Raw genomic sequence first — 27761 nt, 5'->3', positions numbered from 1 at the left:
CGGATGATGAAGGTTATTGTGTCGAGCGCTGGTTTCTCCAGTCGGTGGATCGCTACAGCTTAATTCCTGCAGATACAAGTGGCCCAACTGCCTGTCCGGCCGATTGAAGCTTGGTATTTTCACGGTTTCCAACTTGGTAATGTCTGCTTGGCGTCGCAACAACCCGGCATGGATTATGTGTGCTCCAGCACGTGCGAAATCTGACCTGATAGCAGGAGTGGATGCCTGTGTGGAGTGAAACGTTGTCGCGATGCCTGCGGAAGAGGGATTAGCCAGGGTTATTAACCGTTCGGGAAGCCACGTACTCGCTGGTCAATCTACCTATGAGCCTTTAAGGAGCGGCCACCGCACGACCATCCAGAGACTGAATACCCCGCTGAGCCTGTTTCCCCCGCGCGTCCCTGGGATCTGCAGATGTCGTTCGTGGCGGCAGTTGCAACGATGCACCCACTGCATTAGCTCAGGGCCGGCAACGGGCCGCACGGGCGGAACACCTGTTGATATACATACACCTCTCGTGCCTGCCGCGTCGGTATGTGGCGTTTGCAAACATGAGCGCATATGGAAGCGAGCCTCTGCGCCTGTACAAGCGAGCTTCTGCGCCCGATACTAGCCGGCTTAAGTGAAGCAGTTGCGTGTCTACCCGAGTCCTGCAGGGGAGAAGGGGCCAGGAAGCGCTTACGGCTCCTATAAATACGATGTTACCGCCGCGTGGTGGGATTCAGTCCATAAATCTCTGTCGATATCACCCCCGAAAGCCGTCGACCTACGGATCTTTCCTCCCAGATTGCAGTTCGACCAGCGGGAAACATGAAACCATCAGCCGTGATGACCGACGAACCGGTTGTAAGTTCCCGTGGCCAGTACGATCGTACTTTACCGTCCGGTGGGCTCACAGATTGCAGTTGGAAGTCGACTCGGAAACGAATTTGTCTACATCGGACTACTCCTCTACACTGTACGTGCACATCCTACCATAGGCCCATGCGCGACGACTGACGGTACCGCAGGGAAGGTTCCACCGACAGCATAACCTCGTCGATAGTCGACTACGTCTACGAGAATGGTCGACGGTATCACCGGTTTCGGGAGGGCAAGTACCTTTTGCCAAACGACGAGAAGGAGCAAGACCGGTTAGTAGTACCTACCTCGAGTGTGTCGAAGCCGTGTGTGGCACAGCTGATTTTTTCCGGTGAACAGCCTCGATATGTACCACCATCTCCAGCTACTCCTGCTCAAGGGTGCGCTCCACGTCGCCCCTATCGCCGAGAAGCCACAGCACATTCTCGACTGCGGTACCGGAACCGGCATCTGGGCGCTGGATGCCGGAGAGCTGTACCCGTCCGCCGAAGTCGTCGGCGTGGATCTGAGTCCGATACAACCCAACTGGGTCGTGCCAAACGTGCGATTCGAGGTCGACGATCTCGAGATGGACTGGACATTCAGCAAGGTATGTACCATACGCATCCACTGCATGCCCGTGATCGCCCAACCACCGCCGACCACCGACTGACTGACTCGGATAGGATTACTTCGACTTGATCCACTCGCGCAACATCGCGCAGAGCATTCGTGACTGGCCGAATTACCTGCGACAGATGTACCGGTTCGTCGCCGCTTGCTTCCCCCCACCACCACCGCCTCTCGGCTGACCACGTACTAGCCACACCAAGCCCGGCGGCTACATCGAGCTAGCAGAAGCCGAGGCGGCGCTGCACTGCGACGATGACACGTTCGAAGGCTCCGCGCTGCAAACCTACTTCGTAACGTTTATCAAAGCGACGTCGGGGGTGCACATCGTCAACCCCACGGGGGCGCTACTAAAGTCGATGGTCGAATCCGCCGGATTCGTCGATGTCACGGTATGCCCACTTACACTGGTCCCGTTTCTTCGCGAACTATCCAATGACGCGGGAAAACAACCCAGACCCACCCAGGAAAGCAGCCGTGGGGCGGCTGGCCAAAGAACCCACAGCTGAAGCGCGCGGGGTATATCGCCACACTGAACAGCGCGTCAGGCCTGGAGGCCTACGCTATGGCCCCCATGACTAGATACCTCAGCATGAGCTCAGAAGAGGTCATTAATATGTGCAGGGCTGCGCACGCGGATGTCGACAGCAAGAGGGTGCACGCTTATCAATTGATGTATGTGTTTACCATCCGGATGATGCCCGATCGGTTACTGATGTGCGGTGTAGGTGGCACGTTGTCGGCCGGAAACCGGAGGAATAAGGAACGGGGACTCGGGAGTGGGAGTGAGAGAGCGGGAGAGCGGGATCCGGTTTAGTACATATTACAGTGCCAGAGATAGCTTATCTTTTTCTTTGTGAAGCGAAGCGAAAGTATCGAATTCACCGAGTCTTCATCCAATATCGGTAGCGATTGATCCATCGAGCGCATGGTGTTGTTGAGCCCCTCGCAGCAATACCGTGTGATGAAGCCCATGTTGTGGATAGGATTCAATCGTGTGATCTACTATGATTCCGTAGCTACCCTCGAAGCGCTTCTATCATGATTGCCTCAGGAGGATGGGTTGCAAGCATGGAACATCACGCGGCGTGATTTCACGGATTGACCTGGTCATTCCCTAGGGTACAAGTAATGAGGCAAACCGGCATTTTATGGTCAATGGGTCGCAAGAAACACCACCCTAAAATGAGGTCACTCAATTAGTGAATGGAATGAGGTCCAAGATGTCGCATTAACGGAGATGTCACTCAATGCAGCATAATGATGAATGCGACAAGACGTAGAATGCACTGGGTTTTGAGATGGTTTTGTTGCAAAATGCGATATTTTGGGTAATTTGCAGTGTTATCAAATGCGTTACATTCATATGTGGTACTATACGGCTTGTCCTCCTAGACAGTCCTCCAGTTGCACCGCAGCGTACCGCCCTCTCCGACCGCGGTTAGCACACTCTCCTCCGCGATGCCCCCGCTGTCCTTACTGTCGTGCACTGGCGGTCAGCCCTCGGTCCTCCCACAGTCTGTGCGCCGCAGATACCAGAGGTTTATCACCGCAGATACTACATTGTCGTCGCCACGGATACCACATTGTTGTTGCTGTCCTGCACTGGCGGTCAGCGCCTGGTCTTCCCCACTCTCTCCGCTACGGACAGCACGCCCGCCTCTCTGTCTTTGCCTTGTCCTTTCATGATAGCCTCGCTGTAGGCTGTCGGTGCCATCTCCCACTATGCAGTCCTACACTCGAGTCAGCTCAGTTTTCCCGCAGATGTCACCGCCATCTCGCCGCGGATACCACACTCTTGTGGAAGTGGTGGAGCAGCTGTCTGTGGGTGGGGGGGGGGGGGGGGGGGGGGGGGGGGGGGAGGAGGAGGAGCTGTTAGCGAGTAAAGGAAATAGAGAAATTGGTTGAAGGAGGGAAGGAGCTGTCGGCGAGATGATGAAATTGCGGACGTAGCGGAGAGCTGTCAGAGAGACGAGGAGCTGTCAGCGAGATGATGAAGTGGAGGGCGTAGCGGAGGAGCCGTCAGCGAGACGAGGAGCTGTCAGCGAAATGAGGAAGTGAAGGAGGAGCTGCCAGTAAGATGAATCATGAGGAGCTGTCGGTGAGATGAGGAAGTGAAGGAGGAGCTGTCGGCGGGGGGTCGGGGGCAAAGTAATGTGATTATTAGTGAGCATCAACGTTGGTGGGCATGGCGGGGTCGGTCGAATGAGGAGGGGGACTTAAGCTCGCACCCACGACTTTTCTTCTTCTTTCTCGATCATCATCTATTGAGTAAACGGTCAAACCTTCATCTCCGCTCTCTCCTCTTTGTACGCTCCCTTCCTCGTCACGTGTGCTGGGGAGGCATTGGCAAAGAGCCCTCGCAAGCATGTCCTCGCCGTGGATATTATGCTCGCGTTGCAGTGGATACTAGGGGGGGAGAGGAGGAAGAGGTTGAGCGTCTACTTATTCTGTAGATGACGATGAGAGAGAATGAGGGGAGGTAAAGGTTGGTCGTCAATTCTTTAGACAACGATGAGAGAGATGGTGTGGCCCGGCAAAGGGGACGGTGAAATGAAGAATGATGGAGAAGTTAAGGCTCGATTCAACTACTCCACCAGCGCCAAGCTGGAATTCCTTGCTTCCACTGATGTGGGGAGATAGATACCTGAGACCGCTAAAGAAGATACAGAGAGCGAGGTCTCCGAATGGGAGCTCAGGGAGCGGGAAGAAAGGGGTGCGGAACTGAGGCGACAGGAGGAGGGGGGGTGCTGAAGTTGAGGAGCCGGGCTCTAGCCCGCTGTTCCTCCCCCCACCTTCCTTCATGGCATCCCTTTTGGAAGAGGCAGGAAGCGGTGACGACTAGGGACCTGCGGTGAAGCAGGGAAGAGTTGAGGAAGTGGAAGTTGTCTTTTCTTAGTGTCATTTCTTTGGTGCGCTCATACATCGATGGGAAAGGCCACGGGGGGGGGCAGGGAAAGCCACATCGGGCCACCTGATGAAAGCTGGGTTGGACAGTGGCGGGGAAACGGGGGGTGAACGGGTAGATATTTCCATGATCTAGATAGGTCGCATGCAATCAATGAATGAACAAAACAAAAAGTCACTGCGCGTGGTGATGATGCGGACGGTGATGCGGACGGTGATGCGGACGGTGATGCCGACGGTGATGCCGACGGTGATGCGGACGGTGATGCCGACGGTGATGCCGACGGTGATGCCGACGGTGATGCCGATGGTGCGTGGCACGGTGACGGTGACGGCTACACACGAGGTGCGAAACCGGTGAACCGCTCTCGCGTGATCGGCGAGAGAGGATACGATGGCGTGGCCGGATGTTGGACATCGCGGGTTCCTATATAGATGGTCGTCGATGAGGCGGCGAGTAGAGTAAAAGATCGTCGGTAGAACTGCTGATCGTCGACGATGTTGAAGCTGCTTGCGCGATGAGGTGGTGAGGGAGCAGCAGCCGACTTTGGGGAGAGGCGTCGTAGTCAGGGGCGAGGAACGTGCATCACCAGTCGTGACACAGAAGAAAGGATCAGGTGAGAGAGTAACAACGAGTCAAGCGACCGAATATCAAAAGAAGCACACTCGAGCAAAGCAAAGAGGAACTACCGAGACTGAAGAAAGCAAAGCAAGCAGCGATGAAATCAAGCGATGAACGAACAGCCCGAAGAATAGTGATGATGGATGATAGCGATGATCGAGGATGAACGACACACGGCCTTCAGAGAAGTGCGGCCCTCTCCGACCTCGGAATCGAGAAAACAGAGCGGCCAACCTTGGCCCCCGCCGCATCGTCGTACCGCCGTTGAGAACAACAGAAACGATCAAAACAAACCGGAACCGGCGAGCAAAACAAAACAGGTCCCCCTGCACAGGCCTGCAGCCCCAGGTACGACAGCCAGTCCGAACGTCTCCACAGAAAATCTGCGCAAGGTCCGCAGCCCAGGGTCAAAAAATGCTGCCACGACGACCGTTCCAGCTGCGTCCCACAGTGGGTGTCTATAGGAGCGTTGCGCGATGTGACTTCACGTGGATACGGCCAGACATGGGCCGTCTCTCGGCGTCTAGACTTCACGTAGTGTTGATATTATGCGTCTTATCACCTGTTCCGGTGTCACTGCTACTTTCCACTGTCCTTTACTACTTTCCACTATCCTTGCATACAGCCCTCATTTCCTTCGTAGCTGCTTAGCATTGTCTGTGGCTTCTCATTTGAATCGGCCTCGTCAGCTGAAACCCTTCAAGCCACCAGCCCAGTCTGGCGAAGAGTATCCGGCGCTGAGTACCGTCGCATCCTCTGTCTGAGGCTCGGCCTTCTCCTCGTCTACACGAGCTCGTTCCCCTCGATACGTAGTCCTCTTTCTCTCCATTCTCATGTTTCTCGTATCAATACATCAAGTCAAGTTCTTCTCCCAATTCCAACAAGTAGCCATGTCTAAACATGCGATCTCACTCGGCCTCTAGCCTGTGGTTGGAATCGACTATCTTCAGCCTCCTCGATTACCATCTAGGTACACCGACGCACAAGCCGCCATTAGGAGAATAACGCGCAATGCATCAGGCCCCGGCTAGAAGTACACACTCCAGGTACGGAAGCAGATCACCACTCTCCGCCAGCGGCCAAAGGGAACCTGAAAGCAGCACTGAGATCAGATGGATGCTGCCGGCCCGGCCCACCAATATGTCCGTGGGAACGGGAAGGCGGACGAATGGTCCCAACTGGCAGCCGACAACCGTACTGCTCGCAGAGGAGTGGAGGGCCCTCACCACAAGTACCGCCATGGCTCCAGTCAGCCACCACCTGCAGTGCATCACTGGCATTGCTGAGACGAGGCGTCACGGAAAGGAAGTTGAAGGAAGCCGAGGCTTGGGCGGACAGAAAACCCACTCACAAGAGGTATCGGTATGTACACACAGCCGGAAGTCTGGCCAGAGACGTGACCCAATCCAGAGACGGCCCGGCCCGCAAGCGCCTAGTCGCGAGATTCTAACAACTGCAGACAGGACACAGCCTCACTGGCCAGTATCTCCGATGCCCAAATAACGGTCACAATGGCCGCAGGCCGCAACGGCTAGTGCCGGTACAGAACTCAGACCTGGGAAGAGAGAGCGGAGCTAAGGCCACTCGACGAGGAGCAGGAGGAGGAGGAGGACGGTGCGGAATTTGAGGAGTCGAGCGATTTGGAATAGCGGACCACTGCAGAGACGTGCGGCGGAGGTGGGAAGACTCCAGGGCGCGGGCGGGTGCGGGTGCGGGGGGGCGAGTGCGGGGCGAACGGTGGAGAAGGACGTGGCGAGGCGAGAGGGAACGATTGTTGCCTATTCCTGTTCGTAGCTCTGTCTCTGCTTTAATTGGTGAGCTCATATACTTTCGGGAAAGGCCGGGGCGGAGAGGGCAGGGAAAGTCACCTCGGGCCGCTCAGTGAAAGCTGGGTTGGACAGTGGGGTGAACGGGGCGATACCGCCATAATCTTGATAGGTCGTATGAAATTAGTGATTAAACAAAAAACAAAACAAAGCGGATAGTGCGTGGGGCGGTGCATGGTACGACGGTGATGATGCTGTCGATGATGAGTGCTGTGCTAGGGACGGTGACGGTGACGGTGACGGGTACATACGATGTGTGAAACTAGTGATCAGGAGAAGGTGGTGATCGGTGAGAGCGGAGAAGATGCCGGGAGCGGATGGTGGACATCCCGAGTTCCTGGATGGACGTTGAAGAGGCCAAGAGTAGAGTAAAAGATCTGCGGTAGAGCGTTTATTTGTCGGCAGAGAAGAGCGGAGGAAAGGGTGAACTCAAGGTGGAGATCCGAGGCACACGGCCAGAACCACGACAACCACGAAGCGACGAAAACAACAACGCCGAAAACACGGAAGGGTTATCAACCATCAAACGAATTTCTTTACACAACTGAGCACGGAGATGGGGAGGACGGCGGCCGGCGGCCGTGTGGAGGATTGGTTGTTGTTTTTCCTATTCATACCAGCTATAGCCTTAGGGCCCTAAGCCGTATGAAGAATGAATAAATAAATAAATGTGACTTCACGTGGATAGTACTAAACACTGCTTGTCACTCGGCATATAGCCCTTAGGCTTGGAAACAACGCCGCCTCGAGCAGCTGGTGACCTTTAGCGATAAACACCGCTTCACCTCACCTCCCACCTCTCCTCTTTCTCTCTTCCCACTATCTCTCTTCCCATCCACTACATCCACCACAACCCCCCAACTCCTGCTTCCACCACCACACATCTTCTGAAACCACCACACATCTTTCTCACCACTGCACGCTTCAGTTACTGATAGCAAACCACGAGAACAATGGATAAAGCACGCAGCGTGCAGATGAGTAAACGCGGTGCAGACAACGGCGAGAACACCAGCGAGAAACAACCCAAAGCTGCTACGCGTTCCCCACTGGCGTCAGTAACTAACAACGTCGTCCCACCGAAGACCAATCCCGCTGCCATTCCCTTGCCGAGATATCGTATGGGATCTGGATCGGGATCTGACACCCTTCGGTTGAAGAAACGGAGATGCGGCACCTCCGACGCGAAGAACATAGACACAAACACAAACACTCCATCTCCTGAAGGCCCGAGTAGTCGAAGGGTGCGATTGACGGATGATACCCCAATCACTCCTGCCCCAATCACTCCTGCCCAGCCATCGAGATGAATGTTTCGACGGAGTTGAAGCAGACCAAGGATTCCAAGGAGTCAAATGAATCTAACGAGGAGAACAATTCCAACGAGACGAAGGAGTCGACCGAGAAGAAGTCGACCGAGACGACCGACTTGAAGGAGCTGAAGGAGAGGATATCACGGCTATCGGAGAAGCTGATGGCACGGGGATGCAGCCCTAGCACGGGCGCATTGAAAGAGGATTTCAACATTCCGATTGAAACACAGAGGCGGCGGTGGTCCGGGGGGATGGTGGGACGCGAAGGGAACAACCGTGACATGGACTGGTTCAAGACGAGGCTCGGTGCCTTCAGGGAGAGGCTCGACGAGCGGTTTGATAAGCAGGGGTGGCGAAAGTCCGAGAAGGTAAACGATCCACCCCCACTTAGTCCATCCACAGCCACTGATCTGAATATAACGACAAAGTCGAAGGAATCGAAAGATTCGAAGGAGACAGAGGAGAAGAGCGAGCCGGAGGAGAAGATCCAGCCGAAGGAGGTGAAGCCCGTGCGAGAGTCGATAAGACGGGTATCCGAGAAGCTTCTGGTACGTGAACGCAACCCTGGCACGGATGTATTTCAGCTAAAATTCGATAAGAATATTGCAACTCGGAGGCAGTGCCGCTCGGAGGAGCTGGTGACAGTTGGACACAGACATAGCATGGATTCATATAAGACGGGACTCAATGCTTTCAGGGCCAGACTCAACGAGAAGGTTCAGAATCAGAAGAAGCGTTCCGAGGAGATAGTGGGAGCTCAACGCCGGCGGAGCTTGAATTTGTATAAGACGAGACTCAATGTTTTTCGAGAGGGGCTCAATGCGAAGGTTGAGGAGCAGAGGCGGAGGCGATTCGAGAGGAGGAAGGATGCTGCAAGGAAGAGCGCCCAGGAAAAATTGGAATGGGTGATAACGAAGGACAAGGAAGGAAGATTGGGCCTAGAGAGGAAGAAGGTGGTGTCTCCCAGCACGAGACAGGTGGATGCAGCGGAGACCGAAACCGGCGACGACTGCAGAAGAGGAAAGAGAGTTATACCTTTCCCGCCGCTAGCTTTCAATGGAGTCGTCGCATTGAAAGCAATGCCCGCTATCCTCCCACCGAGATTGGGCTTGGCGTCCGCCGATTTCAGTCCGTCGAGGAAACGGCGACGGAGCAGCTCCGACTCCATGGGCTCTCTAGTAGAGCCGGATAATCGACGAGTACGATTTACGTACGATGACGATTCGAAGTTCCAGCGAAAGGAGAAGCTGGTGGCACAGCAGGGCGGCCCTGGCATGGATGTCTTCAAGGAGAGGCTGAATGCAACGAGACAGAGGTCCGAGATGCCGCCGTCACCCGCACCCGCACCCGCTCGGCGCCCGAAGCCCACACCCTTGTACACGCGGATGGTGACTTCCCGCACCTACCTCCCACCGCCAGCCCACGCCCAGCCAGCGAAAGGTCTCCTCTGGGCTCCGGCAGTCTTCGACTCCGCGCCGGATACCCGTACCTCTCCGAATTGATTTCAGCGTGCGGATGCGAGATCCCCGCTGCTTACCCTCACAAGCGAGGATAATCGCAGGATCAGGAAGCTGCAGGAGCTGAAGGCGGATTTTGACCTGGAGAGGGCCAGAGCCAGGTGGATTGTCCATCAGGCGGACGTGATAATGGAGGGTTTCTCCCCGAGGTTGAGGGAGGAGATCGAGAGCATGGGGGTCGGGCCGGGTCCGACGCAGAACCTAGTTTCCAACGACGAGGACAGCGAGGACAGCGAGGACGAGGATGCATAGCATGTAGTAATTGAGGAGCTTAACTTTCACGGGGGGGACGAGGATGATTCATTATTTTTATGGGGGACGAGGATAGTCCACATTAAGCCCAGCAGTGTCAGTACATAATACAAGAGAGAGAACATCAATTGATTGTCGTCTGCAGCATTACTGGACCATACAACCCAGGACTCCCCCAAGAGTAACAATGCCTATGAATGCGCCTTTCTGCACGTAGAGGCATAATGGCCTATGCCTTTGCATGTTGAGAATCGGGGTGGGGCACGATCTGGGATATATTCCTGTTTGGTGACTAGAGTCAATCCTACAATGAATTAACCGTGTGCGCTTCATGCCTGATGTAATGCTTCCGTGATGTTGCTATTACCTGGATAGCCTAAGGTCAACTGCATCTGTACTGATATGTATTTCCGGGTGCATGAGGTGGGTATGTTGCCAGCTCGCTGAGTGTAATACCTAGTGTCATTGTGATTCCATACTCCCCAATATTCATCCGACCATAATTTCCAATCGTTAGGCTTTCAATATCGCATATGCCACCGTGGGCGGTCCCGATCGCGGGAAACCCTGCGCGAGGTCGGAAACCCCGCCTCCTCTACTTTTGTAGATTTACATCAACTAACTTGGCGAGAACCAACGTACGGTATCCAAGCTGTCCTAACTACCCACTGCACCCTGGTTTTTGGCCAGCTCTTCACACAGCAACACTCGGCGTGCGAGTGATATCCTATGCCTTGGCCGCTGCAAAAAGCATCAATAACGACTCTCAACAGCGATTCAGTTTCAAGTATCTCGTGAGAGTGTTCCTCGCCAGATCTGGAAATCTTGGCCTTCCTCGCAGAACTGGCCCTCAGTTTCGCGATCGAAGATGACGACAACGCTGCGGCCGCCGGCACCCCCGCCGACGTGGATGTGAAAGCCGACAAGAACAACATGGGAGGCGAACAGAGGAAGGAGCTGGTGGAAGACTAGGAGGAGAACGAGAAGAACAAGGAGAAGATCCATGAAGGAGAAAATTGACGAGATGGATATGTAAGATAAGCAAGAGGGCGATGACGAGGAGGTTGCTCAGAGCTCAGGGAGCCGTTATTTTGTTTTATTCTTTCAAATAGTATCGGAAATAACTGCATCCTCAATGGCTGTGTATCCTTTCGAGCTCGTCACGCTGGCCGCCGGCTGCGACACTTATGTACCAGATGGTTGTCGCAGGCTCGCAGCCAGCTCCGCTATAGTGACCATGGACTTGGCGGCTGGGGGCTCGAGGCAGCGAAATATATGCCACATCCGTTTCTCTGGAAATACCACCCACGGTCTCTCTGTACGTACCAGAGCTAGTGTTCAGCAAGCAAGCTGTCGCAACTATCCGCTTCTCCGTGATTGTCGGGCAGCCCTCCACTAAGCATCACTTGGTTCACAAGTGACATCGCATGCCTCGAACGCCGCGACACGCTTGAATAACAACTCTCAACAGCGATTCAGATCCAAGCACCTCATCGGGGTTCTTCTCCCACACATCTATCTCTTTCACTTGCTTCTTCCAACCACCTTGTTCCTCCCACACCACCAATCTGACAGTAACGTCTCACCGAGAACGAAAATAACAGCGAAAACCCTCACACGTTCCCACCCTCTACAACCACAATCTCAACGACGGCGGCTATTGCCACAACTGCCACTACCGCCTCTCTCCACGCGGCCACCACCGACAATAATGCCACCCTCGAGGCCATGAGTAGCTTCCTCGACATATTGGCCTTCTTGGCTGAGCAGGGCCATGTACCGAGCAGTAGATATAAGCTACGGCCCATAGTTACGGGCAGAATCTTCCAGGGCAGTCACCAGTGCGGTATTAACCACCGATACCATAGCCGGTACCGAGCGCACTCTGCTAGTAGTAGTTAGTAGTAGCTGGTGCCGTGACTGGCGCGGTGGTTGGTGGCAGCGGAACCGCTTCCTGCCAATCAATACTGTTTAGGACCGGTAACTTGCAATTAACTTTTGTTTCTTACTACCGGTACTTTAAGGCCGGTACTGCCAAATCGCTTTCGAATATTAGCTTTCAAGTGGGTATGTACTTATCTGTGTATGTGTGTACCGTTTAGCACAGTCGAGTAACTAGGGCGGCCGGCGGCCGGTCGACCTCGAGATCAGATGACCGGCATTTCCAGGAGCCCACATCCTTACGTCATACATTCTACTTTACACACTCCGCAGAGAAGAGAAGAAAACGAAACCCAAAATCACCGCGAAATCACCCCAAAATCATACACAAAATAAGGAAAAAAGGACTTTTGAAATACTACAAAAAGCCCGGCAACAAGAAAAAATGACCGGCAAGAAAATGCCGGCCAACAAGAAAAAATGCCCGGCAAAACACAGGCAACAACAAAAACCAAGAAAAAATCGAGGGGAAAACCCAGCCGAAAAAAAGAAAAAGAAAAGAAAAGAAAAGAAACCGCCGGAAAAAACCGCCCCCCCTCCCAGGCCACCCCCGTGTTCAGTACCCCGCCCTCATCCTCCTCTCCTCCATCTCAGCCTCCAGCATCGTCGCCGGCCCGTGACCGTACCAAAAGGGCACCATCGCATGAAACGGGTTTGCGAGAATGCTGCTAGAGCCTTTGCGGTAGCTTGAGCCCGAGCGGGGGAATCAGACTGAGCTGGAGCGAATGAACCAGACTCAGCTGGAGGGGAGGAACCAGACTGAGCTGGAGAAAAGCTGGTTAGTTTTGTGGGAATGTTGGAGAGATCGAGCAGAGAAGACAAAACTGAGAGTCGTGGGAATGTTCGAAAGATCGCGCAGCGAAGAGGAGGAAAGTTGTGGAAACGTTTCTGAGATTGAGTAAAGAAGGCAGCAGGAGATTTGTGGAACCAGGGTTGTGATGTGGAAAGGAGAAGAGGTTTTGTGGAGGAAATTCTCGCGCGTTGTATGGGTGACGTCGACCACTAGTCGTTGCCCTAATTTTGGTTTTTTTTTGACGCCCAACTCACAGCGAATTCCGCTAGATCACTCGGTTGTGGTTGCTACTGTCGCTGGAATCCACTATCAGATCGTACTTATCAGATCACTAATCTACCCCGTCCCACCACCAATCTAGCGCCTAGAGTGACACTTCGGCGGCGAAGAAGCCATCCGATAAGCAATTTTACGTAGGGATCGCAGTAACTACACCGTAGCAAACATGATTGCCACCTACTAGTAGGTCACGGGAAGGATATGGAAGACCAAGTGAAGGGCGATGACGAGGAGGTTGCTTAGAGTTGAGGGAGCCCTTATAGTCTGTTTTTATTTCAAATATTATCGCAAATAACTGAATCCTCAATGACGTTTTGTCATTTCAAGCTCGTCGCGCCGGCCATCTCGTAGCCAGCTCAACTATACCATTGACATTTTCGCTGGGGCTCTAGGCAGCAGTATATACGCGATATGCGTTCCTATCAAAGTGTAATATATGGTTTCTCAGTAAATATTGGAGCCTATTTACCGAATGCAAGCGGTCGTGACTACCGGCTGCTCCGTGTTTCAACTTTCAAACGAAAATCTTCACCGATGGTCACTCGCTTAGCGAGTGACATTACATGTCTCTGCAGCAGCGACAAGTCTGAATAACGACTGACGATTTTTGAAGAAGCCGAGAGCGGGGAATGTCTTTCGCGGGCTGGCATTGTAGGACTGGCAGTTGCGTGCTGAATTAAGATAATGATTATTATAACTGGGACCGAAGTAGTTACCGTAAAAGATGTATCCGACACGTGTTAGTTCCGGGAAAACCGGGTGGCAGGAATGGCTGTATCTCGAGGATCAATGTTGAAGGAACGCTGTACGGCTGCTTTCTGGATCGAAGTTCGTTGGAACTAGAGGAGGTATCGTGCACGGAGTTGTGTAGTATGGGCGATGTGGAATAGGTACTACTATGCAGGAGAACGACAGCCACAAGCTCAATCCGTAGACGGCGAAAACGAATGCAGCCCACTGGGGGGGAGCAGGGAGTTGGGGGAAGAGTTGGTAACAGAGTAGTAGCAAGGATTTGTTCGCCGTCAAGTTGAGGAACGCCAGCTGGTATTTAGAGATGATAGTGAGGCGGTGGTAGGTGTAGTTCAGTTGTGTAGCCTGCATCCTGGAACAAGGAGAATTGTCTCGCTGTTGGCCACTATTTGGCACTTCTTCTCAAGGACGCTATGCAACACCGCCGCCACCGTCCACGACTCTCACTTTCGGGCTCCCTACAGGGGACACGGACGTCATTCCGATAATAGCACCTAGTGTAGTTACCCCCGTTACTGTTTATCAACCATTATCTCGGAGTACGGTAATGTGGGTGCAGTTTGTCAGAGATAGCCACCGCAAGTCATGTCATTGTCCCCGCAGCAAATAATCTCTGGGGACACTGCTGTGTAGTAGTATTGTACAAAAGACGCGAGGATAAGAAACGCAAGAGTCAAGAGAGGATTAAACGGGGAATGAAGTATATTAAAATGAAAATAATTAAAATAGGATGGGGAGGAAGAAGAAAAATAGATGCAAACGAAAATCAAAAGAGAATAAAGGAAACGACAAGTAAAGGTGAAATGGTAGGGAGAAGAAAGGCATATAAAAATAGTAAGAATGAGAAGAAAAACAGGAGGGAGAAGAAATGCATATGGAAAAGATAAGAATGAAAAGAAGAAGGGAAACACCGAAGCAAGCCAAACACAAGAAAAAAACAGAAACACCTAAGCAAGCCAAACACCAGAAAATGCAGAAACAAATCAGTTCGGGAGAACATATGGCGCGTCATTGTTGTCGAGCATAGCTGTTCGGATGCTCTCAAGTAGGCGCTCCGCGGCAGCATACCCATACATAGAAAACCATTCGTCCTCGCTTTCGGACTCAGTGGTGGGTCCGCATGTGTTGACTGGCTTGGAGAGCGGAGAATCATCATCTGCCCGCTATTAGACATTATTATCGAATGGTAGAGCAGAAGAAAATACCTGGTGTCGTGATCTGTCCCAACTGTGGCTCAGCGGACTGCATCGCGGTATTGGCTGCCATTGGACCACCGGGAATCGGAATCGGTCTGGTAGCTGGAAGATGTTAGTTACTTCCATAATGTATCGTGTGGAAACTTACGGGTTTGACCACTGGTGCCAGAGGTGATTGAATCACCATCATCCTCGCTGTCGCTGACGAGGAGGACACCCCCCTCCTCCTCGTCATCATCGTCGACCATTTCCCAAGCATCTGTCAATGTATGAGATCAGCACCCAATGTCAATATTCATCACTGCAGAGGTGAGATACCCCTGCTGGGAGACGGCCCAACGTCGGACCTGTTGTCGGCCTGCTTTCCGCCGACGACCACCGAAATATCTTTTGCGACACCATATCAGTCATTGTTTTTAAGATTTAGGTTGCAACTAGTTATATACCTCCGTCGCCGTCCTTGCGGCGCTCGGCCACGAGGACCGCCACCATCCTACGCTTCCCCGCCGTAGTGGCGGAAGCGGTGCGGGAGCTTTCTAAATCAGGTCAGCATCAACTTCTAAGACGATCGAAACTAGCATAGATGACGTACTGCTCCAACGAGTAACACCGCGCTCGTCGGCGGCCTCATCATCCTCGTGAGGATTTTCGACTACAATAGCCCATCTATGCCAGTCTCCCTTTTGCCTGTTGACACGATGCTTCACCTCGGGCCGTTTAGCAATGGTGGCCAGCCTGGAGGCTGGAATGGCACCTCTGCGTTGCACTGCGAGGATGATTAGTATGAGACGCTTGCTATAGAGGAACTGGTGCCGAACCATTAGCAACGGCCCTATTCTCGGTGCTTGACTGGCCGTCCTCTGGGGTGTCCACGTGGGGGAGGCGAGGGGTGGACATGTTGGAGATGGATTCCTAACGAGGTGTAAGCCTTTGAGAATCCATTGGGCGTTGGAGAATTTGTAACAGACGATCAAATTATGAGAGCAGCTAGATTGGAGATACCACAGACTAGAGTCGAGCGGAGTGGAGAGGAGTGATGTGGAAAGAGGAGGAGTGGTGTGGAAAGCAGAGGAGTTGAAGGAAGTGGAGTGGAGAAGAGAGGAATGAAGGAAGGAAGGAAGGAAGCGAGAGAAGGCTTTCCTGGCACACCAGTCCGTCCGCGAAAACTTCGTGGAGCTGCAGGAGTCCTAGAATGGAAATTCACCGCCGAGAAAGGGATCGCCCCGCTCCTAGCACGGAATGCCCTCCTCTAGAATGAAGGAATGGTCAAACTCGACGATGACCGCTGTATCTTTCGACTATCGTAGCCACAAAATCCACAGAACCGGACGAAATACCCATCCCGTTTTTCTCTATACGGGAAGTGATATTTGTTGGACTTGGACTGTCGATTCGCATGTGTAGGAGCAAAAATCGATCAACTGATGATGGTGCAAAGTTCATCCGGGGCAGAGCTCTGAACTTCCACTCGAAGCTTCTACAATCACCTACTTCCATGGATACATTTCTACACTAACTACCGCCGTTTTACGTGCGAATTACTGGTTTTATTCTTCCTCTAAACGCCCTTACAACTACACCACGATCTATTCCACCCTCCCATTAGCCTCGCCATCTCGACCCTGCCTCTTTCAACCACAAACCCGAAGGCCTACGTCAAAACCGAGTAAGTATCTCCAACTGAGGTCAAATACAGGTGATGCCGCTCACAACATAAACGAAGCATCAGACCGGTTTTAGAAAGCTGACATTCGCCTGATCAGTCCATCTACCATGGCACGCTTTACCCACCGTGTCGACCGACGGGTGCGACATCGCCCAGCAAAGCCCGAAAAGAGGCATGCGACCTCCCATGGTATGTAGCCTGCAAACATTGAGTTTTGCTATCAAACATCGCAGATACTGACTGTAGTAGCCACAGCTCGAGCTCCCCGTCCGATACCGAGTGCATCGCCGTCTGCCACGCCAGCTACACACACTGTGCAGGAAGAAGCTCCGATTCCGCCAGCTACCCCTCGTGCAGCAATCGTCAGCACTACTGTCTCTCGGCCGCCCTCCATCCCCCCAAAGTCCACCCTGCATACCCGTCGCCCTGCATCTGCTCCACGGAAGAAGAAACCTGCGAAGGCTACCGCTGCAAAGCCGAAGAAGAGCAAACAGGTAGCTCCAGAGCAAGACGAACCACGAAGAAGTACTCGCCGAAAGATCGTGATTTCATATACGGTGCAGGACGTGGACGACTATGACGACTCAGACGCTGATCCCGACTATCGGGGAGACGGATCTCGGTCACGAAAAGCGAAAGTTACGCACACCGCCGCTGATGAGAGAGCTGCCGACATGTTGGATTTGGTTGGCAGCCACAAAGATCGAAATGAGCCCACGGCTCCGGGAGTCACTAGCCGTCAGAAGCAAGACGTGTTAAAGGATCACGCCGATGGTGAAGGTTGCTGTGAGAAAGACGAAGGAGCAGAGAGGACGGAGGTTGGCTATGGGGTTATTGATGAAGAGAATGTGGCACTGTGCAAAGATTACAACAAGCGAAAGACTGCGGCTTCAAACTATCTCGTCCCCTCGCCAGCCACGAACAGGAAGGGACAGGCCAGCAATCCCCCAGGAAACGTCTGCCTTCGTGACACAAGCATTGTTGGCAACCACGAAGGAGCTCATGAAGTGGACCGTCTCGATTACTCTGAAATGAAAAAGTGTGTCGAAGACTTAACAGCCTTCGAGCGACGGCGGGTGCGTCTGAACCACCGCGGGGTCCGCGATGACAGTCTGGACGACGCTGACAGCGGTGGGCGGCGGACGGTCGCCAAACAGGAAGCCTTATTCGTCCCAAATACCCCAGATGGGCCAAAATATTCCGTTCCCCTGGGAGATATCGGTGGCTGTTCGGCCAACGACGGGACTGCCGCGACGCTTCACGGCATGGGCGGCGATTCGAATGGGACACCGCACGACGACCATACGGGCATAGAAGAAATCTACACTCATGGAACCCCGTCGGCGGATGTCCGCTACAGAGGAACACGGACCCATGCCATTGCTGCCGGTAATCCAACTACCTCCAACAGCATACAGCCCCGTACGGCTACCACGGTTACCGAAAAAGCCGTGGCCCATGAGGGCGAACACAGCCCAAGCGAGAACATACCCGACTGCGCTACGTCAGCTGGCCACACCTCGCTAATCAACGACTTCGGCGTCTACACCAGCGACGGTCTCGCGAGACTTCCCCCGCCTATGAAGTCCCCGAAACACAGATTTCCGAACCTCAACGAACTTCCCGCGCCAAAGCGAGTTAAACGGGATTGATTCCCGGGAGACCGCTCTGCGAGCTAATCACAGAGTCGAGGTAAGATTCTTTCTCCTAATGCCGGTAATGTTCTGCTAACTTTCTGCGACTAAGCTGCGGTTCACATCATTTCTGTTGGGCATCGCCTTTGACATTATCCGAGTCCTTTTTTTCTTCTTCACAATAGTGAATTACGCTTTCATGCAAACTTTTTCCGTTCCCTGCACCGATCCCCAGTCACTCTTTTGGCATTTCATTTCATGGTATTATTTTTTCCCGACATGTACTTGTGCGTGCTTTCTGTCTTTCGGTTTTCTTTTTGGGGGATGGGACTTCACTATGCGCAAAGAATGACATTCTGATTCGCTGTCGTGAAGCCCACGTTGCCTGTCGTCTCAATCAGATCTCATTTTTGTTCCATCTGCAATCCCCATAGTTCTTTCCTGTCCAGAGGTCATACACAGTTTGTCGAATATAATCATTTCCGATACACTTGAAGTTAATAAATGGTATTCTCGCACCTCGCACAAACCGTACTGCATTGCTTTCGTCATGCACTTCAGTGGAATTGATGAGCTGAGGTTGCCGGCGGTGATGTTTTCCGGGAAGCTCGGCAAAGGCTACGGCTGTGAGAATAGTATCTATCCTTGCGTCCTTGCTTTATGCCGTTGAGAGGAGGGAGCTCAAATTGTAGTATCGGCACGTGATGGACAAATAAAAGGCATGACGGAAGACTGGAGAAGCAGGTGAGCTGCACGGGATATGCGAGTGATAGACAAGCGATAGACGAGTGATGTGTCAGGTAACGGAAGCCGACCGAGGGACCAGTGCCTTTCTTGATAGTGTAGCTGGACTGCATGACGTCACTGGAGCTTGTTACGGTCTGTTACGACCGTTTGTTAGACAGTGAAGGAGTGCGGGGTTCCAGGCGACTCAGTGTTGCTGTTACGGGGGTGCGACTAGGATCATACCCGATGCGGAGGGTCAACGTTGAGTTGTATTCCATTGTTCCTATGATGGTCTGACTCTTCATCTTGTTCGTCCTAGTCATTCTCTGCAACATCACGCATATCGTCATTGACAACCCACACAATTCATCACCGTTTTCGTCCCATCATTTTTGGGTCTCCTTGTCTTGGGTCTCCGCTTTCGCATCACAGTTCCTTGAGTCCGGCCGTGCCGTCCATCAGTCCTCCGTCTTCCTACAACACCTCAACGGGTGTCTGTGGCAACCATCGTCACATCGGCAAACATCGGGGACAATCTCGTAGGGTTTGTGACGGATAAAGATGGAGCCTGAAGAATATTGAGGTCATGTGAGCAGTGACATCCCTCCTTTGTTAGTACGTCACCCAGACTGCTTTTACACATATATCGGCAACTGACAGCCTGTCCCGCAGTCTGTTTCTCTCCCGTGGCAGCCAACACCGCATCGTTACCCCCGAATCACAACGCCGGTTTCGTCGGATAAAGGGCTGCCAACCGTCCGTCCCGTCCCGGGCAGGCTTTCCAGAGGACTGATCCATTCCGTCCGGAGGACGAAAAGCCCCGATACCCGCCAGGTACCTATAGCATTAGCGTGCTATGCTGACTACTAGTTTGCGGAGTAGCGCGGTAACTACCAACAGAATTTTCAGCCTTGAGCATAATTTTCAGAGTCGTCAAACGCTCAGGTGATAGACAATGCTGGAAGTAGGAACGCGGATGGTGTAAAAGTTCTATACCGTGAGAGACACTGCGAGATAGAGGTGCACAGCCACACATCTGCACACCAGCGCCACTGTGTGGCGCCACGCTGCTAGCAGTGTCCTAGTGTCCCAGTAAATTCTAAGCCCTGTAGGGTATCCGTCCTCAGCTCACCAGCCCGGAAGACTGCAGTCCTTGGTCTCCTCAGCCCGACTAACTCCGTCCCGGGCCGGGCAACCTCAAAGACGGACGGGACGGACGGTTGACAGCCCTGGTCGGATATACACAAACTTCAGTGCAACGGACCCGCGAGTGCAACCTCATACACAAAGTCATGCGTCGGAGGTCGCGAAATTGGCGTCGAGGCGTGTCCGATCCGCCCAGCTGAAGCCTGACGATCTATCACGAACGCTCGGATGCCCGACACAACGAAATTGCACACAGCCGGCTCGTATCATGACGTCAACTCTTTCAGCACGAATGTTACTGTCAATGTCAGCAAAAATAGAGTTAGCGAACAATCCCACGTTGCCGGAAGCGAGTGTATGGCCCTGTCTCGACGAAGACGTTCTCCTCGGTTGTTTACACTCTATCGCCATACTATCGAGTATGTGGCTACCGTGAACGCAATTCCCACGTTTTATGGGGAGGGAACGTTGGATCTGCGGGAGAAAAGCTGATCGATGTGAATTCTTTATCAGAATTCCCGGCTAGTAGTACTACGTTTTGGCGTGGCGGTCTGGGTTGGAACGATGTGGAGGACGGCGAAGAGTCGAAGCATGCGCTGAGAGCAAGCCAATATAGGTAGGAAAAAACGTACGAGCAAAGTTCCCCCTCCACGAGATCGACTTAAACTGATCCACATGAAACAGCTCACGTCATGGTCGCTCGTGGTGTTCGCGTCGCATGCCGTTGAAACACAGGTCTGAGAGTGACAGCCTGTCTTTAACGGGCACCGACTCCTCTCAACCTGCTCCCTCGGCGAACCGTACATATACATCTGCCGCCCTGTCTATGCCACCTACTCACCACCGGCTTAGAGAACGACGAACAAGCGATCGAAAATTACGCATGCCAGGACTCTGGATGTGCGGACGCTGTTGGACAGAGAACCCGGACAGCACTCGCGTCTGCCATGTATGTGGGCAGAGGTGCTGTTTTGATCCCAAAAGCCGCACCAGAAGCCTCAGTGAATGGTTTTATTTCCTCTTTTTTGGCTGTTGGATCCCATGCTGGGACAGCAGTGTGAACAGGTGTACAGAAGGTTGCGCTGCTCGTGGCCGACCTTGATATGCGCGCTGGGGCGTGGATCAGGGCAACGTTAGTACTCGGCGTCCTTTAGGCGTATCTGTACTCTTTAATCGGGAAAGGTGGTTTCTCCTGGCATGCTGCGTGATGTCTTGAAATTAGGCAGCATTCACCGCGTAATAGAGTGGTGCCGAGGTGCAACCTCCCCGGTGGGCAATGCGGAAAGGGTGGGCTCCTTGTTTTGTATGGACAGTTACTGCTGAAGCCATCCTTTTCGTTCAATGATGCCCCTGTTAGGGCACCGGCGCTACAGCGTGGCGTCAGGGTTAGACACCGACACGTGAGCCTGGCTGTCTTCGCGGTACCACTGAAGGTTGGATCTTCGAACTAATATACACCCACCGTGTCTGTGCCCTTCTGGGAGGAATTTCTACATCCTGTGCACGTTGACACTGGGCAGCCCAAAATGCAAGCTACCAGTTCTTTGGTATTCAACAGCAGGTTATCAAGTTCCCAAAACGCAAGATGGCAGATTTGTCTACATCCTCCTGTGATTGCGCAACGTGACCCGCCGATGTCACTTGGTATACAACCTTCGTACCACGGTCGGCCTGGCATGCGTATTCAGCCGCCTGATATTTGGCTATTATGAAATCCAGAACGAAGGCTATAGCTGGATACATCTCAATACGAATGAGATGTCGTGAAGGAGCCTTGTTTTTCCCGTCAAATTTGGAACTGCTTCGTAGGAAGAGGCAACAGAACATCTGTGTGATTAGATCAATGCGAAGCTGCTTGCTCTTTGTTCAGTCATTGATTGCATGCGACATATCTAGATCATGGCAATATCATCTACACGTGCCCCCCCCCTCCCCCCACCCCCCCACATTTCCACGCCACTGTTCAACCTAGCTTTCGTCAGGCGGCCCCAATGTGGCTCTCCCTGCCCTCCGCTCTGGCCTTTCCCGAAAGTATATCTCTCTACCATTCGTACTCGTCCCGCCCCCGCCCCCGCACTCGTCCCCGCGCCCTCGCACTCGCCCCGCGCCCTCCAGTCGTCCGCTACGAAACTGCTTGCGATGTAATTGCATAGCTGGAACAATCTCGATACGAATGATATCTAGTGAAGATTCACATCTCGTGAAGCTGCCAAAAAAGCCTGACAGAATTGTAGGGCACGATTGTGTGCTGGGAACAGCCTCAGGTGAGCAACAGCTTAGCGACTGCTATCACTTTGCGGAAACTGAACTTTGCGGGGTTGTAGTGCTCTAGATTTTTAAGCCGCAGTACCCAACTAATCGGAGCCCTACTCACAATTGCCTAGGCCAAGTTCGCACGCTTTTCGATCCGGCGCATAAAACTACGCCACTATAGCCACGTGGTCACGCCGTCATATAACCTGGCACGGCTGTTCTAATGCTTTCGCTTCCTTCCTACTCGGTCTTCGCCCCGTTGTCCTTCCAACCACTTCTACCACAAACCCACAGCCAACGATCTCTCACCAATTCCTACTGATATAGTCACGCACGCATACCCTCCTCTCCGAAGAGCAAATTCGGTTGGCTCCCATCAACCACCACGAAGATGTCGTCTTTGTACCCTCCCCTAGTCGTTGAGCAGGACACCGGAAGAGCTCCAATCCTGTTGGCAGAGTACTACAATAACGGTCGCTTCCCAGGCGACAGGTTGTATGGAGCTTATACACCTTCGAAATCCTGGGCCACCGGCTGGCAGGGGTATGAAGGAATCCCGGTGAACTTCGTTCCGAAGAGACCTCCCCAAGTTCAGATTTATCTGGACGTTCTCAAGCAAGTATGTTAACCTGTTTTTGTTTGGGCTGCATTTACCGGTGCTGATAACGTTGATCAGCTCGGATTAAATCTCATCGAGGCCGGAGTCCGTCAAACCCTGGAAGGAATGGGTAAGGGCGAACTCAAACAAATTTACCAGAATTTGTTTGAGAGGGTGAGCCATTATTGACTTCTATTGCGCCTTTCTGGACGGTACTAACATACTATCAGCACCCACACGCGGGTGCCTACGGGGATTTTCAGGTCTCAAAGCTCATCGGCGACCACCTAGATACCGTCTCATATCGCGGCTTTGAGGAACTCGACCATTCGAATGGCGTTCCAGCTGGGGATGCCATTATGAATTTTGATGCTGAAACACAGCTGTCTGAGATGTTGGAAAGGGCTCAGGAGGAGCATTACCAAGCAATGGGTAACGCGAGCCTGCAACAACACAACCACCACGCGGCCCCTGGGAATGACCGCCATATCGCCCAAAAGAAGATCATCCAGGACAACGTCGCCCAGAATGACGTCACACCAAAATACACAATGGAAGTCGGATATAGAGAAACACATGGAAGCTGCGTTTTCGGGCACGCGTCGATGATGAAGGTGGTTGGGACCAAGTATATCTTTGAAGCTCCCTTCGGCGACTTCTTCCAGCAGCCCCCGCACGAGGAGCACTACGTGTGCGCTCCTAGCTGCAGCTTTGAGCCCAGTATAGAACGTGTACGTTTTCGGTACTCACATCTGATTTCGCGGATGCTAAGATGTCTCGTCCCGCAGGACACGCCCAACTACGTATCATGCCAGTCTGAAGCTACCATCAGTCACCAGGAGATAGTGTCAGCGGAGGCGGACCTCACGAAGGAGCAGAGATACCTATTCAAGCACTGGATGCATCTGGATTATATCGACCGGCAACCTCGTGATTACGCCACACAGTACACGGCCCCGTGGGAACTTGACGTCCCCCCCGTTACCGTCACGGAGGAGGGCACTCCCTACAGGATGAACTTTGTGTCCGGGATTCCGCTCTCGATCCGCCAGGAATTCTCGGACCACTCCGACAGTGATGATACCGAGACAAATGAGATGAAACCACCTCCCAAGCGGCGCCGACGTGCAGGTCTCGCTAAACCTCGGGTTCTAGGACGCCACAAGACAACCAACAAAGGCCAAGTCTTAGACGAGTACGATAATAACGTTGCCGAGACGAATGATTTCAAGCAAACCCGCAAGCCGTACCGCCGTGCAGGTCCCGCTAAATCACGGCTTTCAGGACGCCGCAAGATGACCGACAGAGGCCAAGTCTCGGACGAGTCTGACGATGACGTTACCAAGGCCGATGACATGAAGCCGCCCCCCAAGCCGTACCGCTGTGGAGGTCCCGCTAAACCTCGAGTGTCAAAGCGCCCCAAGAAGACCTACTGGATCTACCAGGAAGTCTCGAATGAGTCTGATGGTGACGTTACCGAGACCAATGATATGAAGCCGCCCCCAAAGCCGTACCGCCGTGCATGTCACGCTAAACCTCGGGTTTCAGGACGCCGCAATGTGACTGACGAAGGCCAAGTCACGGACGAGTCTGATGGTGATGCTACCGAGACGAATGACACCAAGCCGACTCCCAAACCGCGCCGCCGTGCAGGTCCCGCTAAACCTCGGGTTTCGAAGCCCCTAAAGAAGTCCGATAAAGGCCCAACCGATACTAATGGAGACCCCGTCGAGTTAAATGATGGAGGCCTTCCTGAGGAACAGGGAGGAGTTGCAATGAAAACGAAACGCGCCACAAGGAAGAGGAAGGCTGCAGGCAGTGACACGAACACTACAGGTCTCGACGAGTTGAACAACGGAGGCCCCACCGATACAGGTGAAGAACCCAAGGAGAAAAAGCCACGGGTCACAAGGAAAAAGAACGAAGGCCCCACTCTCGCCAATAACGACGGAGGCCTTCAGGAGATAGTGGGAGTCCCGACTAACACAATGAAACCCTCATCCGAAAAGAAGACCCCAGGCTCCTCCGGGGAACCATCGGATGGAAGTGATCGTGATTACTGAGTTCAGGCCCTCGGACAGTCAGTTTGGTGGGATCTGGAACTATTTTTTTGGATTTTCACCTCCTTTTGAAGCTCCAGTCCCATGATCGTTAGAAATAATGAATCGTTGACTGCCATTCGCGTGCTTTTTGTCCACATGTCTTGTAAAGTGATCTCCGCCGTGAATGGTGTGAAGAGTGATTGTTCCTGTGCACTTCGCTAGACATCTTGATTTCGTCTCGTTCTTCATTCTACCAGTAGCGGGGACCACCCCGAGCCTTGGACAGACTTCAGGAATAGATGCGTAAATCTTTGAAGATACACATGGTTGTTTTGTCATCAGGCAGGAGATGATCGCTAAATCCGTGCTCACAACTAGATGCGGGATCCGCTACTATTATACAGACACTCTAGTATCACTGTAGCCTTCAAAGCACGACTTCCGCTGCGTGTCACGTTGACAAAGTCAAGCCAACGGACGAAATGTGAATGATCAGAAAGATGCTGTATTTGCCAGCGAAGGACGAAGAATATAAACTGTGCCTGTGTGAGACAGCGATCCGTGTGCAACACGAGTGACACAGCGAGTGAGCAACAGTGAGTTCCAAAGCAAACGAGTGACAGCGGTTGCAATCGTACGAGTGACAGCTGATGCACTTGCGTCGTACCTAAAGGGTGACACTGTGGGTCTTATCGTGGTGCTTCCCCTCCACCCAAAAGTCGGCAAACAGCGGCAATGTGTAAAGGCAAGTAGCATGCTGGACCGGTGCCTCCTGAATCTTCTCGTTGCTCGTAGGGCCACCGCCCGCCAGGCCTGAGAATAGTCCGTCCGAGCGGAAGACTATTGGGGCCCGGCGGCGCCGTCCCATCTGGGGCGAGGATTTAGCCGGACGAGTCGGGCTCCGTCCCACGTCCAAAAAGCCCGGGGCCCGAAAATGTTTAGTGCGGAAGCGGCTGGCTACTAAGTGTACGGTGCCGGCTGTCCGGAATATTTTGGCCGGTGAGAATTTTGCATCCCATCGCATACGGGAGTACCCATTGTCAACTCCTTAATTCTCGCCGTGCTGCCACGCCCTTAGCTGTCTGCTCATCGCCGTGCTGCCAACTCTTTAGCTTCATTCCTGCCTGCTATGCCACTGCGTCACTACGCCACCGCCCAAGGCTAGTATTAGCGCTAAAATATCCGGGCCCGAATGGGGCCCCAGTCGTCCTCCGGCTTGCCCGGAGCCCTATAGTCCTTGATATTCCGGGCCCGACAAATTCCGTCTCGTCCGGGGCACAGCCTCGGACGGACGGGACGGACGATTCCCAGGCCTGCCACCCGCTTCTGCCGTTTTTTCCGTGCTTTCGAGGTATCGATTCGACATTGCCGTTGAAAAGTACTAGCGACGTTTCGTAGTCCGTACTCGATAGGTTTGGCAGTTAGGGAGTTAACGGAAACCTTATCCTCGGGTTAGAAGGAGAGGATATCGACTCTGGGTCTGTAGGTGTCCGCAACGCTATCGAGGAGGTGGTAAATCAGGAAGTTATCGGATATTTCGTCCGGGTTTCAGGCTCAGTGAAAAGGGGAGAACTTAGCGCATCGCCGAAGCTTTTCCAGTGACTTTCTTGGAACTCTAACGGGGCGTTTGCAGCTGGTTCTCCCTCGGCTCCGCGTACGATTCCGATTGCGTTTCCTCGATAGTAATGGCGCTCTCCCGAGAGTAGTGACTACTGGAGTTTAGGAGATCAATGCTTCCGGGCTCGTAGAAAAATGTTGGCTACCACCACGATGAGAGGTGCCCTTGGTATGTAGCATAGAGGGGTGGAATGAGATCATAGCGATCGATTCGATAAGATAAGGATGGTGGCTGGCCGGATCGGGTTCTTCGGAATGCGGGAGAGTCCGACAGAGTCGACACTAGGCATCTCCGGGTTAGTCTAAAGCAGCAGAAAAGGGCCATATAAGATTTCACCTCGAGGTTGAATATGGCCTCAAAAGTCTTCATCTTGCTTCATTTCACCGTTCCGTTGCTGGGCTACGCCAACAAACATTGTGGCGTCCATGGTGCTTTTTGAGGTACGAGGTTCGATGAAGCTTGTTGAGGCTGGGAGACCTGTCTCGCAGGGTTTAATACTGAGCTACGCGAGTTGAAGCGAAGATCGACAGGGACTGTCAGTGCCAATGACTTCGGGGATTGATCGCGGATAAACCAGGGGCCAGGGCTCGATACGTATTAGAAAAAGTGAAGAAAAGGCTGACGATATTGTTGTGTATTCCGATGCTGCGTGTTGGTCTAGAGCACATCTCTACATAACTTACGTGCTACCAATCACACGCCCAGCGATGGATATATCTGGCGTTGAAGGGTACCGCGGTGACGAGCTTTTTCAGTTCTAAGCTCAAATTGCACGCAGTTCTGCACATTGGTTCTGGAAGAAGTGCGCGGGGTTTTCAGGTTGTATATACTGGGCGTTCTTCCTTCATTTCACGCATAAACCGCCGTTGCAAGATTACTAGCATACCAGCTATTCGAGTCGCGTGAAATGCTTCCGTTGGAAATGGCTTGGTTGGTGGTCGGTCTGTAAAGCCAAGGCTATGGTGAGTATGGTGCGAATAGCAGGTTCTTGACCATGCGACTGAAGCACAGCAATCATTCGGCTGTCGATATGTTATTCAGGAATGGTCAAGTGAAGTGTAAATCTCACTGCCGCGTCCCTTGCTCCGTCCCGTAAACTAGCATAACCCAATCGTCATGGACATAGTATCATTCCTCCTCGAAGCAGAACATTGAAATATCAAGCATCAACAACAGGTCCATCATCGTTTACACGCATCTTCTTCGAAAGTC

The 27761-nt window shown here is 52.9% G+C and overlaps 5 protein-coding genes across 5 annotated transcripts; 4 read left to right on the top strand and 1 right to left on the bottom strand.

Annotated features, from left to right (window-relative positions):
* The first annotated feature begins 496 nt into the window (after positions 1 to 496).
* On the top strand, positions 497 to 2359 carry BZA05DRAFT_227297 (S-adenosyl-L-methionine-dependent methyltransferase). Its single transcript, XM_051479777.1, has 8 exons — positions 497 to 846; positions 906 to 958; positions 1011 to 1133; positions 1201 to 1450; positions 1527 to 1606; positions 1664 to 1862; positions 1928 to 2145; positions 2199 to 2359. The coding sequence occupies exons 1-8, from the start codon at positions 811 to 813 to the stop codon at positions 2230 to 2232; spliced, it is 993 nt and encodes a 330-aa protein (XP_051342348.1). The 5' UTR covers positions 497 to 810; the 3' UTR covers positions 2233 to 2359.
* Positions 2360 to 8131: 5772 nt separating this feature from the next.
* BZA05DRAFT_465328 (uncharacterized protein) lies at positions 8132 to 9907 on the top strand (the record flags this gene model as incomplete). The annotated part of the gene is made up of 3 exons (XM_051487759.1): positions 8132 to 8506; positions 8567 to 9526; positions 9647 to 9907. 3 exons carry the CDS (start codon positions 8132 to 8134, stop codon positions 9905 to 9907), a joined length of 1596 nt encoding a protein of 531 aa, XP_051342347.1.
* A 4746-nt stretch (positions 9908 to 14653) lies between these two features.
* Positions 14654 to 15763, bottom strand: BZA05DRAFT_442786 (uncharacterized protein; the record flags this gene model as incomplete). Its single annotated transcript, XM_051486787.1, has 7 exons — positions 14654 to 14826; positions 14876 to 14968; positions 15015 to 15125; positions 15185 to 15253; positions 15313 to 15402; positions 15459 to 15632; positions 15685 to 15763. 7 exons carry the CDS (start codon positions 15761 to 15763, stop codon positions 14654 to 14656), a joined length of 789 nt encoding a protein of 262 aa, XP_051342346.1.
* An 876-nt stretch (positions 15764 to 16639) lies between these two features.
* BZA05DRAFT_442785 (uncharacterized protein) lies at positions 16640 to 18184 on the top strand (the record flags this gene model as incomplete). Its single annotated transcript, XM_051486786.1, has 2 exons — positions 16640 to 16721; positions 16782 to 18184. 2 exons carry the CDS (start codon positions 16640 to 16642, stop codon positions 18182 to 18184), a joined length of 1485 nt encoding a protein of 494 aa, XP_051342345.1.
* Positions 18185 to 22682: 4498 nt separating this feature from the next.
* Positions 22683 to 24952, top strand: BZA05DRAFT_442784 (uncharacterized protein; the record flags this gene model as incomplete). The annotated part of the gene is made up of 4 exons (XM_051486785.1): positions 22683 to 22910; positions 22968 to 23063; positions 23120 to 23620; positions 23678 to 24952. 4 exons carry the CDS (start codon positions 22683 to 22685, stop codon positions 24950 to 24952), a joined length of 2100 nt encoding a protein of 699 aa, XP_051342344.1.
* Between the last annotated feature and the right edge of the window lie 2809 nt (positions 24953 to 27761).

The sequence above is a fragment of the Tricharina praecox genome, assembly GCF_024521635.1.
Source record: "Tricharina praecox strain CBS 144465 chromosome Unknown BZA05scaffold_5, whole genome shotgun sequence".
Lineage (NCBI taxonomy): Eukaryota > Fungi > Ascomycota > Pezizomycetes > Pezizales > Pyronemataceae > Tricharina > Tricharina praecox.
This window is presented reverse-complemented; position numbering and strand designations above follow the sequence as displayed.

Bases quoted from the DNA above. Each gene is read 5' to 3' on its own strand.
- BZA05DRAFT_227297 (XM_051479777.1), top strand. From the start codon at position 811: ATGAAACCATCAGCCGTGATGACCGACGAACCGGTT. The intron at 959-1,010 runs GTACGTGCACAT...ACGGTACCGCAG, and splicing joins TCGGACTACTCCTCTACACT to GGAAGGTTCCACCGACAGCA. The intron at 2,146-2,198 runs GTATGTGTTTAC...TGTGCGGTGTAG, and splicing joins GTGCACGCTTATCAATTGAT to GTGGCACGTTGTCGGCCGGA.